This window comes from Nyctereutes procyonoides, unplaced genomic scaffold (genome assembly GCF_905146905.1).
Source record: "Nyctereutes procyonoides isolate TBG_1078 unplaced genomic scaffold, NYPRO_anot_genome, whole genome shotgun sequence".
Lineage (NCBI taxonomy): Eukaryota > Metazoa > Chordata > Mammalia > Carnivora > Canidae > Nyctereutes > Nyctereutes procyonoides.
The window spans coordinates 33,005,103-33,017,788 of record NW_026575159.1 but is presented as its reverse complement, the minus strand read 5'-3'; the positions used below and the strand labels follow the sequence as shown (position 1 = coordinate 33,017,788).

The 12,686-nt window shown below is 60.6% G+C and overlaps 1 protein-coding gene across 9 annotated transcripts in view; it reads right to left on the bottom strand.

Moving 5' to 3' along the window:
* The window catches only part of MROH1 (maestro heat like repeat family member 1), a 66,396-nt gene that overhangs the window by 32,102 nt on the left and 21,608 nt on the right, over nucleotides 1–12,686 (bottom strand). For all 9 annotated transcript variants that reach the window (XR_008662975.1, XM_055314160.1, XM_055314166.1 and 6 more), the window contains 8 exons: nucleotides 10,623–10,754; nucleotides 10,059–10,221; nucleotides 9,800–9,898; nucleotides 5,817–5,968; nucleotides 5,155–5,295; nucleotides 4,788–4,880; nucleotides 1,651–1,729; nucleotides 1,263–1,376 (listed from right to left, as the gene is read on the bottom strand). Coding sequence is in view for 8 of the 9 variants with exons in the window: in XM_055314160.1 (XP_055170135.1) it covers nucleotides 1,263–1,376; nucleotides 1,651–1,729; nucleotides 4,788–4,880; nucleotides 5,155–5,295; nucleotides 5,817–5,968; nucleotides 9,800–9,898; nucleotides 10,059–10,221; nucleotides 10,623–10,754 (973 nt within the window). In the remaining variant the exon portion in view is untranslated. The remainder of the gene's footprint in view (nucleotides 1–1,262; nucleotides 1,377–1,650; nucleotides 1,730–4,787; nucleotides 4,881–5,154; nucleotides 5,296–5,816; nucleotides 5,969–9,799; nucleotides 9,899–10,058; nucleotides 10,222–10,622; nucleotides 10,755–12,686) is intronic.

Genomic DNA, 12,686 nt, shown 5'->3' with positions numbered 1-12,686 from the left:
TCACTGACCTCTACCTCTGGAGCTAATGATACACTATATGTTAATTTATTGAATTTAAATTTAAAAAAAATTGATAGATCAAGTGAAAAAAAAAAAAAAAGACTGACCAAGACTCAGATGGCAGGATAAATACTGTGTGATCTCTCCTTATATGTGGAATCTAAGAACAAAAACCTATCTATCAGTTATATGTATCTATAGAACTACCCACCGATACAGAGAACAGATTGGTGGTTGCCAGAGGTGGAGGGCTGGGAAAAATGGTGAACTGCTTGTTTTTTATTTGTTAGTAAACTGAATAAACCTGCAGGCCTCCTCCCCTTGTTCCTTTTATTTAATAAAAACTAAAAAAAAAAAAAAAAAAAACTGAATAAAAGATATAAGACATTAAAAAATAGGGATCCCTGGGTGGCTCAGCGGTTTAGCCCTGCCTTCAGCCCAGGGTGTGATCCTGGAGACCCGGGATCAAGTCCCACGTCGGGCTCCCTGCATGGAGCCTGCTTCTCCCTCTGCCTGTGTCTCTGCCTCTCTCTCTCATTCTGTGTGACTATCATAAGTAAATTTAAAAAATTAAAAATAAATAAATAAATAAATAAGTAAATAAATAAATAAATAAAAGTAGAAGCCTGAAGCCTTCCACCTGATTGTGAGGGAGTCACGAGACACATGCACATGGAAAGACGTTCTGCAGAATGGCTGGCCTGCCCCGTTCCCAGAGGTTCACACCTGATGCAGGTACCTCTAACTGGACACCCCCGGGGGCAGCTGTGACAATGCATGATGCAGCTGAGCCACTGAGCCGGGAGCAAGCACTGAACACCCGGCCGGGGGTAGGGACCCAGCTTCCCAGCGTCTCCAGTCACCTATCAAAGGCAAATGTCTATGACAGGCATTCACTAGTGGGCAGAAAGGTGTTTTCAAAAAGTTTGAAATTTTACAAAATAGAAAGTGGGGAAAAATACTTTTAAGAATGTATCGGAGCAAAGGGGCACCTGGGTGGCTCAGCTGGTTGAGCGTCTGACTCTTGGTTTTGGCTAAGGTCATGATGTCAGTCCTGGGATCGAGCTCCATGTCAGGCTCCACACTCAGTAAGGAGTCGGTTTGTTCCTCTCCCCTACCCCATGTCTCCCTCTCTCTCAAACAAATAAAATCTTTAGGGAAAAAAGGGTGGGGGGAGAAACAATCAGAGGAAGATGGTCCTTCCACCTAAAAGATGGACAGTATCTGCCTTTTCCAGGCCCTGCCTCCCACTGGACGCTCACCAGCCGAATTGATGACGTGCCTCAGGACCTGCAGGGTGCCCACGCGGGTCCTCTCGTTGCTGGCGTCTAGCTTGGGCAGGAGGAAGGCCAGCAAGCGGTCAGGTGCACAGCAAGCTGCAGGATGACACACATTATTTGTAATAATCTTCGCTCCCTGCTTGATGTCAGCGCGTGCAAGCCTCAAGGGCTGGGCAGGATAACACCCGGGGCTGCAGCCCGGCCAGGCCTCCGCTCCACACAGACCCAGGAACAGGGAGACAAAGAAGCCTCCTCACCTCCAACCCGTGACCAAAGCTGTCACCCTACACAGCAGCGGTCCACAGGCCTCCACGGCGAGCAGACCCGCGCGTCCACAGATGGCCCTGCACGGGGGCTGCAGTCTGCTTACCCAGCACAGTGAAGCAGCGCAGCACCTCCTTTTGGTTGCTTACCACCAGGGGGCTGGACGACTCCACAGGCACGCAGATCTGGTCCGAAGGACAGAAGATGGACAACAGTTACAGGGGGGTATGCTGCCTCCCAGGGCCTGAGCAGCCTGGAAGGAAGGATACACGCTCCTGCGGACGTGGAGCCCCCACAATGACCATCCAGGCCTCATGGCTTCTACACCCACTACGCAGGCAGCACAGCCTGCAGGTGGAGGCCACTCCAGCAATTCCGGTGGGGCGACACAGAAGCACGAGTCCTGTGGTTAGAGGCTGCTGCGGTACCCGGGCCTACGCCCCTGTGGCAGGGGAGGGCGAGGACGGGAGGGGAACAGGGGCAGCACACTCTGCCCTTCCCACCAGCAGCCAGGAGACAGCTTCACACTTCCTTTGGGTACAGACTAGAAACCACTAGCTCTAAAACATAGAAAGTCCTGGAAACGGAAACACCTAGTGCTGATTCATTCAAAATTGTTAAAAAAAAAAAAAAAAAGTGGCATCGGTTAAAATAAAAACTGAAGCTGTGGGCAGGTGTGTCTCCGGGGTCCGCTGTTCCTCCGTGATGACACGGAGCCCCACACCCTCGGGGGGGGCTGAGGCTCTGAGGTGGCGACCAAGGCCCTACACCCCCTGTCCCAGGGGCGTGGCCACGACGCCAGTACCGGGCACAGTCCTGTGCTTCAGTACAGCCTGTCTTAGGAAGCACCAGAGGCGGTCAGCAGCAGAGTGAGTCCCGAAGCCGGACCCTGCTGGCTCTCAGAGGACAGGGGGAGCGGGCGCTGCAGGCACTGGCCCAGGCTCCACTCCTGGTTTTTCCCGCCGTAAAGACCTGAGCTACTCGTGAAGGGCACTGCAGCGGGCTCTCACTCCGGGAGACACGCAGCAGCCCCGCGGACCCAGCCCCGCGGCCAGAAACTGAGGCCTCCAGCCAACAGCCCCACGAGGACACCCTGGCGGAAGCAGCCCCCAGCCCTGGCCGAGCCTTCAGACTGTCAGCACCCAAGACCCCGAGCCAGGGCAACGCGCTGAGCTGTGCCTGGATCCCACACCCACAGTGGCTGTGAAATAACAAATGGCTGCCATTAGGTGCCAGGTTCCAGAACAATCAGTTGCACGGCAAGAGATAACTAACGCGAGTGGGCAATCATCTGCAAAGAAGAAAAAATTGGATTCTCACTCATGGTTTCCCTAAAATAAGTTCCAGGTGGGTTAAACAAGAGAAGTATATTGGGTAATAGAAGATCTGAAAACCAGTTTGCAGAAATCAAAAGGCTCCTCTAGATGTAACAGAACCTACGCCACCACACTAAAAACACGTAAACAGGGACGTAAGCGTTGGGTGATTCTGGTGGCAGAGAGCGGCACCAGGCGGGGGCAGGGGCCATGCCCGGGGGCAGGGGCGGACAGCCCGGGGGCAGATCTCAGCTGCTCTTCCATCCCTCGGGCCCTCTCCTGCCGTCGCCTGGCAGAGGTCGTGCTACTGTCACTCCTGTGACAGGCAACCTGGCTGACTTTACTCCTAGCTCTCATGTTCACGGACTGATTCCATTTGCAGCCAGGTGGATTTCTAGCCGAGGGAAGCCCTCCTGCAAACGACTAATACTGAGGGCCCTGGCGTGCCTGGGACTATGCCAGGTACTGTGTCCTGGACTGTGCCCGGTACTGTGCCCAGGACTGTGCCCGGTACTGTGTCCTGGACTGTGCCAAGTACTGTGACCAGGACTGCGCCAGGTACTGTGCCCTGGACTGTGCCCAGGACTGTGCCCGGTACTGTGCCAGGTACTGTGCCCGGGACTGTCCCCAGGCCAAGCACGGCAGAGAGGACACGCAGCCCTAGTGGTGGAGGCCGGCCACAGGCAGGACGCATCCCAGGGAGAAATGGGGCAGGGCAGGCAGGGGGCAGGCCAGGGTGGCCTACAAGGGCTCACGCCTGCCCTCCCCACCTCTCCCACAGACCTAGCCCGGGGCCCCCAGCAGGGAAAGGGGAGCCTTTCCCTTCAGGCCCAGGGAACGCGCCGTGTCCGCTCACCAGGAGCTGGGGGCTCTCACGGGCTAAAGACACTCCTCCCGGACCCACAGACCCCGGACCCGCACCGCTATGACTGTTACTGATAAGCAGGTGTTGAATGTCACTGTCACCAGCAGCTCCTTCCGCATCCCTGAGTCCGGCGCCTGTCCCTGAGGTGCTGCCGAGGGCGCGTCCTGCCGGCTTCTCGGGCCGTCCTTCCGGGGGTGGGGGACGCGGGGTCGGCCAGCTCTGGGGCCCACCCACACCACACACAGGCTTTCCCCGCGCTGCTGACACCTCGGGGGGCAGCTCTGAACCTTTGCCTGCTCCCCAAACCATGGGTGGGATACAATGGGGAAACCTCCACCCCGGAGCCGCGCAGCCTGGGGTGGCTACCCGCACCTGCCTGCTGGCCCAGCTCAGTGCTCCAGGTCTCCTGCCAAGCTTGACATTTTTATCTTCTTAGGGATCTACCCACCTCACTGCTCCTCCAGCTCCTCCAGGGGCGCGGTGCTGGCTGGGGGCCCCGTGGGGCGGGCGGACCGCTGCAGGAGGGCCCCCAGGGCCAGGAGACCCCCCGCTTCTCCCCAGCGCCTCTTGTTGTGCCCTCTCCAGGACTCGCTCCCGCCACTGCACACCTGCCCCCGTGTTCCTGTGACCTCAACAGCTCGCAGGCCCACTGAAGCAGGCTCAGTGGACCCCTCCCTCATAGGCACCTGCCCCCCAGCAGCCCCAGATCTCCTCTGCTCTCTCTGCCTGCACCCTGCCCTCTGGACCCACAGCCAGTGCAGACCCCAGGCCATCTCAGGCCTCTCTGGCCCTGGGGCCACCCATCCCTGCCGGGGCAGGAGCTCCATGTCAGGGGCCACGCCCACGACCCAGGGACCACCCTTGCTGCAGTACCACTAGGCTGGACAGCCCACCCCACTCCTGCTCCCTGCCAGCCTTAGCAGGCACCTGCACCAAGACCTGGTGACAGGCGGCACCCAGACCTGCCCCTGTCATGGCAGTGGTGCTACAACGTGGCCCCAGCTCGGGACCCCAGCCTGCCCCACCACAGAAGCCCCCATCCCCATCTCCTGCGCGTCCTACCTGAGCATGCAGAGCAGCCAGGAGCAAGTCCAGCTGGGCCTCCAGCGTGCGGCTGCCCACACCCACCGCAGCCTCAAGGATCTGACCCAGGCTCTGCTCAAGCAGGGAGGAGAGGGGCCATCATCCCTCTCCCAGGCTCCAGCCCCACCCCCTGGCTGCAGAGACCCCACCTCAGGGTTCAGATAAGGGAGCTCTACCTCCACGTCAGGAATTTAGAGAGGAGGGAAAGACTCAGGACAGGGGGCCATGGACCCCAGGCACCACAGAGTCCAGCAGCACCCTCTGAGCCACCCTTCCTCCCATCTGACCCGGGTGGGGACGGGCCGGTGGACAGAGCTCTGCACAGGCACAGCACGCAGGAGCACACCTTGGACACGTGGAAGGCCTCCGCGTGCTTCCTGTAGAGGGCCACGACTCCGGGCAGGAGCTTGGGGAGCTGCTCCTCCAGCTTCTCGCTTGGGAGCAGGTGGCTCATGGGCCCCAGGGCCTCCACCACAGCGAGCCGGAGCTGACAGGAAGAGCGATACGGTGCTCAGGCCCAGACCACTGACCCAAACCGAAGCCCAAGGCCCATTCGCCAAGAATCCAGGGGCCCAAGTGAGAAAACCCACGTTACCATGTGACCAGGGGGTCCTCGAGGGGTCCAAGGGCAGAGAGGTCGGTCAGCATGACCATGGCCAGGCTCTGGACAGCAGAAGGCCAGCGAGGCCATGAAGGAAACACCACGGGGCACCCACCAGGCCCCAGCCCCCTCCCCCACGGGCAGTGCAGGAGGGAGCCTCCAGGCAGGCTGGGGCAGAGCCGAAAACAAAGCAGATGTCACAGAGCCCTGGCACAGGGCACCTCCACTCCCTGCGGAAACCCCCACTTCCTGAGTCGGCCAACAGGGAAGCAGGGGACAGCTGGCTCCACCCCCACCCCCCACCCCGGCCAACCCCCTCCCCCAAAGCCTAAAGCACGGGGGCGGGGGGGGGGGGGGGCGCCCAGCAAGGTGAGACCACGCTTCCCTGCACACCCAAGAGGCGCTACCTTGGCTTCACGGCTCTGCATCCAGTGGTTAAAGAGGACGTCGTACGCACTGAAGATGTCGGAGGCGAAGGTGTCCTTCCTGACCGTGGGGTCTGGGGCTTGGTCCAGGTTGGCCAGATACTCCAGGGTGCTCTCGCTGAAGTGCTGCAGAGCTGTCACAGGGGCAAGTGGCTGCAGGCCGCTGGCCACACACACTCACTGCTAACACTACATCGGCATCCTGCCCCTTCTCGCGCCCCCAGAAACCTGCAAGACACCTTCCCAAGCACAGGGGCCAAGTGCAGGACTTCGGGACGACAGTGGGGGGATGAACAGTGGGGTGAACAGCATCCCCCCACATCCACGTCCTTCCAGAACCTCAGGAGGTGACCTTTTTTGGAAAGAGGAGGTTTGCAGGTGTAACTACTTAAGATGTGGTCATGGTGGGACTGGGGGGCCTAACTCCTACGTGACTGGGTCCCTAGAAGGGAACACACAGACCCACAGACAGCAGTGTGACAGCAGGACACAGACTGGGGCCCAGACGGCAAGGACGCTGGGGGGGACAGGGAGCAGACTCCCTCGGAGCCCCCAAGAAACCAACCCTGGGCACAGCTGGACCTCAGACTTCCAGCCTCTAGAATCATGAGAATACTTTTCTTTTCTTCTGTTTTTTTTTTTAAGATTTGAAATAATCCCTACACCAACGTGGGGCTCAAACTCACAACCCTGAGACCAAGAGTCACGCGCCCCACTGACTGAGCCGCCAGGTGGCCACGTTTCTCTGCCTTAAGTGCCCCGACTTGTGGTGCTGTGTTACGGCAGCACTAGGAAGCCAGCGCAGGGACCAACGGCCCCGGAACGCCACTCTCGCCAGTGGGCCCACCTCACCCCTCACAGAAGGACACAGAAGCCACACACTTTGCGAGGGTCGCTGCGTCCAGGCTGGACTAGGGCCTGAGACAGCGAGCTGTGTCTATGACAGCGACTGCGTTTGTGGACATCCGGGGGGGCAAGCCCAGGCACAGCTGAAGACCTACATGTGGGCAAGGGCTGAACCCCGGGTCAAGCGAGGGGCCGACGCTGGGGCCCTGTCGCGCCACCCAAGCCTCCTGGGGAGGGGACCACACGCGCGTACAGCACCTCGGAGGCAGGCCCGGTGGCCCTGCTCCAGCACAGTGCTCACACGGCCCGCTCGCTTGGCCAGCCTCTCAGCGAGGGCTCCCCAAGCAACAAGACTAAGCCTGACCCCGACGTGTACACGAGAGCGGTCACAGTTAGGGGTTCCCAGAAGAGAGAATTTAAAGAGATTTCAGAAGAAAACCACCTCCTGGTGCCCTTGTGTGTCACCGCGGCAGGCAGCCTCGCCTCCAGCAGAGCGCCAGGAGGCCTCGCGCCCCAGCAGCCACGCGCTGCGCCACCTCGGCAGGCCGAGACCTGCCCTCGTCCTCCCTTGCCTCTCCGAGCTCTGTAATCAGGATGTGGTCACGCTCAACGGTGTCCTTGGCATCTCGGGGTGAATTTGTTCAGGGTAAGAGACCCCTGTACTGCTGGAAGCAGAAATTGACCTCCCCGCTGCGTTACAGGCTTGTCAGCTTTCATCCGTTACACACACAGGTAGCGGGTCCAGGAGCCAAGCTCGTGTTCCGTCCCCAGCCTCCAGCAGCAAGTGCTGTGATAGATCTTGGTCTTGCTGATGCAGGCTCTGCCCCCTGCCCCCCGCGGCCAGGGCACCAGCTTTGCACCCCCATCACTGTTTTACCTCCAAGTCTCACTGGCTCTCCAGGCAGGGTCACTAATGCCACCTCTGCGCGTCCTGCCAACATCCTGGGCCTCCCTCGGCCACGCCCCCAGGGACCCCGCACCCTCCCCCCACTCAAACAGCACCCAGGCAGGCCTGGCCACTTCCATCAGTTCGCAGCACCCTCCCTGGCGCAGGAGCGGGGGCTGTCCCACTTCCTCAGTGTCCTCTGGGACCATTTCCCCCACAAAAGCATCTTGGTGTGGGTGCTCGGAGGACCTTCCCCCCGGAACCCCCAGCTCCGGGGCAAGGCTGGGGACGCCACAGCTCTTCCACCCACTTGCTCCGTTCATTCTTTCTAGGGTGTCTGCTGTTCAAACGCAACTTCATGCCAATCCTTCCTTCTCTATTTTCCATATGTTTCTATTTTGTTCTATTTTCTGGGGGATTTCCTCAACCTTCTCTTTCATTTCTGGTTGCCATCTGTTGTCATGTTTCTAACCCCGAAAAGCTCAGCTGTGCTCCCTGAAAGGAGCTGCCTCCTGGCGACGTGCTCTGCCGTCCCCCCTCAGCTCCCTGAGGGATTGCTCACGCCTTCTCTCTCCTGCCCGCTCCCCACGGGCCCACGGCTGTTCACGTGGCTGCTGCTCCTCTCCGAGACTCTCCTCACAGGCACTCATCTGGGGCTACTGCTGCTGGGAGGACACACCTGGCTGTCTGGGGGAGGCCAACTTCACCTCTGGCGTCCCAGCTCTTCCCCCGCCAGGCCGCAGGGTCCTAGGAACTCAACCAGTGAGGACCTCCAAGCATGCACTAGATCCTGTCCTTGGCCCGGTGCCTCCATCCTCAGCTGGACCGGGGCCCTCCCTACAGTGGCCACAGACCCGCTCCTCGTGCTTGCGGGCCCCACATGGCAGCAGGAGGGGCCATTCTCCCATCCAACCGCAGGCAGGACTGCAGTTTGTGGCGAGGAACACCCACCCTGCCACAAGGACATCCCACAGTGGGCGTGAGCTCCTGAGACCCACTGGCTTCACGCACGAAGGAAGACCAGCCGTAGCGAATGGTGTCAGGGGCACTAGGCCCGTGAAGGGGAAGGAGTAGGTTCCTCAGTGCGGCGGGGCAGCCTCGGCAGCTGCAGCTTCTGGGTCCCTCCAGAGGAGCCACATGGGTGGCCAGCGATGGGGCCTCGGCTGGGCCATGGGGCTCTCCTTGATCCCCCTGCAGCCCGGGTGCACCCAGACCTAGGTGGCCCCCCAGCCCTCCTGCCTTGTTTCCTGCGCCTGTGAGTATATAGCGGAGGCTCAGGCCCACGCAGCCCACGCAGCCCACGCGGTCTGTCCCTCTGCGTCCCGCTCTGCATTCCAGCTCTGGGGATGTCCCAGCTCAGCTGCCCCGGGAGCCTGTCACAAACTCCCTGTTCAGCCAGAACTAGGTCAAGGAGGGGCTCTGTGTCCAACCGCGGGAGGGGCCATCACCCGCAGCAGGAGGAGCCTATGAGGAGGCAGGAGAGCCCATGGCGGGGACAGTGAGAAGGGGGTGGCAGCAGCTGGAGGCCCTCCCGGGGCCCCAGGGCCCACAGCTCCAGGCCTGCCTCCAGAGCTCCCAGGTGTGCACAGGCTGGCAGCCCAGCACACAATGGGCAGCAACAGGGCAAGGCCTCAGCTGAGCTCTGGTGGCCCTGACCCTACCCTGTCTAGGACCCTCCTGACCAGAGTCCTGTTCTCAGGGTCCCAGCTGCCCCGGGGCCCCCCACCCCCTTCGGCGCCGGAGTCGGCAGTGCTGCTGATGAAGGGTAAGGGCAGGCTGGTGGCTGCTGAGGGAGCCCCCCGCACCCCTCTGGGTCTCAGGAGCCTCTGCTCCCCTCCCCCAGGAAAGCCTCCCTTTCCACCGAGGGCACGCCCCCTGGTGCCATCCCTTGCCTGGGCACCCAGGGGGAAGCAGACTCAGGAGGAAGGAGAGCGAGTGGCCCCACTGGAGACGCCGGGCACTGAGCAGGGAGAAAAATGAGAAGTCTCTGGGCTGTGGGGAGGCATCTTTCCACACTGCCACTAGTGCCCAGGCCGAGGAAGCGCACTGCAGGGCAGAGGGGTCCCACCAGCAGCCCAGCAAGCATAGGCCGCCCACGGCTCCACCCTCACTGTGAGTGCTCACCCCCCTCCTGCAGCCTGCACTCATGACCCTCCGCAAAGACCCAGGGGAGGGCAGGCAGCTCCCAACCCCTCCCCGGAGACCGCACCCGCCCTCAGGGAACCCATCTTACCACAACAAAAGGCTACCCTCATCGTATCGTGCTTGGCCATGCCCAGCATGGGCAGCATGGTGCTCAGGATGGACGTCAGGAAGGGAACCATGCCGAACACTGTGAAGAAGAAGGGGCAGGTGACCGAGGCACCCGCCTATCCTGGCCTGGCCTCCGTGCACCCCCTGCATCCAGGGACAGGCAGAGGGTGCCTGGGCCACGTAGCCTGGGGCAAGGTGCGGAGAGGCCCTCCCGGCTCCTCCGGGACGCAGGTACGTACCATTGGAAGCCGCGAGGTTGGCGAGGGTCTGCACAACATAGTAGTGGGGCAGGGCGCCGGGCTGGAACTTGCTCAGCACTTCCTCCACCACCTTGCCGATGAACCGCTTCCCAACAGCCACCAGGACATTGCTGGCGGCCTGCTGCCAGTCGCAAACCAATTCCTGTCCCCCCACCCCAAAACCTGCACTGATGGCCTGACCGAGCAGAGGAGACAGGACCTCACCCTCTCACAGCCAGAGAGGCAACAATGAGACCTTCTGCCCTGTTTTCAGGCTCTCCCAAGGCCCCCCCCAGGCCAGGAGCAGGGCAAGGGCAGTGCCTCCCCCAAGAGCCCAGCACCACCCCGGATGCTGGGATGCAGGCACTGGTGCCCTTGTTTGCCCTGACAGCTTAGGAACTGTGCTCTGCCTCAGTTCCACTGAAGTTATGGGTGGCCCTCCCTTCGCCAGCAGGGCAGTAGGTGTGTAGGAGGGAGGGCCCAGCCCCAGAGAGCCACACACAGACCCGTTTTCTTAATGCACTTGGGTAGAAAGTTCTAGTAAAGAAACTTCCCTCCCCCTACCTTTGCCCGGGTCATCTCACTGGAGGCCAGGAGGATGACGGCCCTGGCCACGTCTTTGTCCAGCTCGCTGATGTGACCGCTCACAACTGTCTCCATGGCCCTCAGGATCATCGTCCGGTAAGGATGTGCCAACTGAGCAGAGAAACCACTGAGGAAGATCCTGGAAGCTGAGCCCAGCACCCAGGCACCCTGCCGACCCCTCCTGCGTCTACAAGGGCTCCTGAAAACAAATCACCCTGGCTGCCCAACAGGAGGAAAGGAGCACAGCTGACCGTTCCCCGCACCCCCAGAACCTCGGTGCCTCGTACAGAAAAGGGCCGTGATCGGGTGTGGGCCCAGATCGTCAGCAGCACCACAAGCGCTCCATGCAGGAACCAGGATGAGCAGATGTAGCCCCCGCTGTGGCCAGGGTCTCTGGCCAGAAGCTCCCCTGCCCCAAGAGGCCCTATCACCAGGAATTCTTCTGGCCCTGCACGTGCCTGTCAGGGGACACAACCTGCTGGGTCCTCTCACTCCGGGTCCTCCCCCCACTCAGGGGACCTTCCCACCCCCAAGCCCCTCCCTAACCCCCACCCGGGGGATCGTCCGTCACCCCCTGCCAAGCGAGCACAAGCATGCTCGAGTGTCCTGAGACTACAACGTAAGAGCACGGTGCTGCCCGGCCCCGGCCCCACATGGCCACCACCCGAGGCTCTCTCTGTGGCTCCGGGGGCGGGGAGGGGGGAGGGCCCACTGGCCTCGCCCCCGGGTGAACCCTGCACAGGTCCTGCCACCAGCCACAGCCCTCAGCAGCACCCTGCCACCGCGACCCCACCTGCCACTCATCCTCTCCTTAATTGAGGACTGGTGAAGCTGCAGGTGGGGGGCCAGGGGCTGGGTGGCAGGCCGGGCCATCGGCTCAATGATAGTGCCCACCCGGTCCCGGGGAAGGAGCCCCCAGGTCTCAGAGTCTGGAGGACAAGGCAAGAGAGTCGCAGGAGGCAGGGAAGACCGAGGCTGGCCTTACCCTGAGGGCCCCCGCCTCCAGGAATGGAGCGGCCAGGTTGGGGGGCACACTGTGTGCAGCAGGTGCCGCGCCCGAGCTGGGTCAGGACCAAGCTTGTGCGCCAGAGAAACACAGCCGACGCTGACAGCAGGGGTGACGGCCTACGGCGCGGCTCAGCCAGGCCAGGGCTCCCTCCCACGGAGGCCAGAGAGCCCTGGCCACACCACACCACGCCCACAGACAGGCAGGATTTTTGTTCCTGAAAAAAGCCAACACCCGTCATAAACATCTCTAGATACATGAACAGATCACGGGAAACCTGCCCTGGTTTTCTGGGCCAAAGCTCGTCTTCGGTTTTGTCCTGATAATAAATGTTGTCAAAACTCCTCTGACCACACATGCGAGGCTTTACTTGACCCTATTCCATTGGTCTGTGTGTCTGTCTCTAGCTGGTCTCTACCACTGTTTGACCCCAGCAGCTCTCTAGTAAGTTTTGAAGTCGAGAAGTGAGCCCCTCTGGCCTTGTTCTCTGTCAGCACTGCCTGGGTAATATCTGGGGCCCCTTGAGATTGCACATGAATTTGAGGATGGCATTTTCTACTTATGCAAAAAAAAAAAAAAATCCTCACTGAAATTTTGCTAGGGACTGCTCATTATTTGATAATTTGATAGAGCTGCGCTTATTTTTAAAGAAAAGGGTTTTTCCCCATTTTCCATTGCTCTGCAAAGTTCAATGGGCAGAAGAGCAGTCACATCAGAGCGAGGTGTAGGTAACGTTCCCTGACGAGGTTCCATGGGCCTCAGCAGGCTCGGCACGCACAGGGGTAACGCCACGGCCCTCTGGGTCACTCTAGCACTGCAGGATCCGAACTGGGACAGACAAGGAGCAGCGCACAGGCTCGCCTGCTGCCAATACAGGCCTAGGGCAGGTGTGGGCCCGGCCTTAGCCACGGGACACAAAGCTCAGTCACCACATGGTCCCCGTGTAGCCACCTCAGGTCCCGGCCTGAGTGTGTAGAAGCTGCTCACTTAAGCAGACTGGGATTGTAACCCCAGCAGAATAACTAACCGCACCAAAG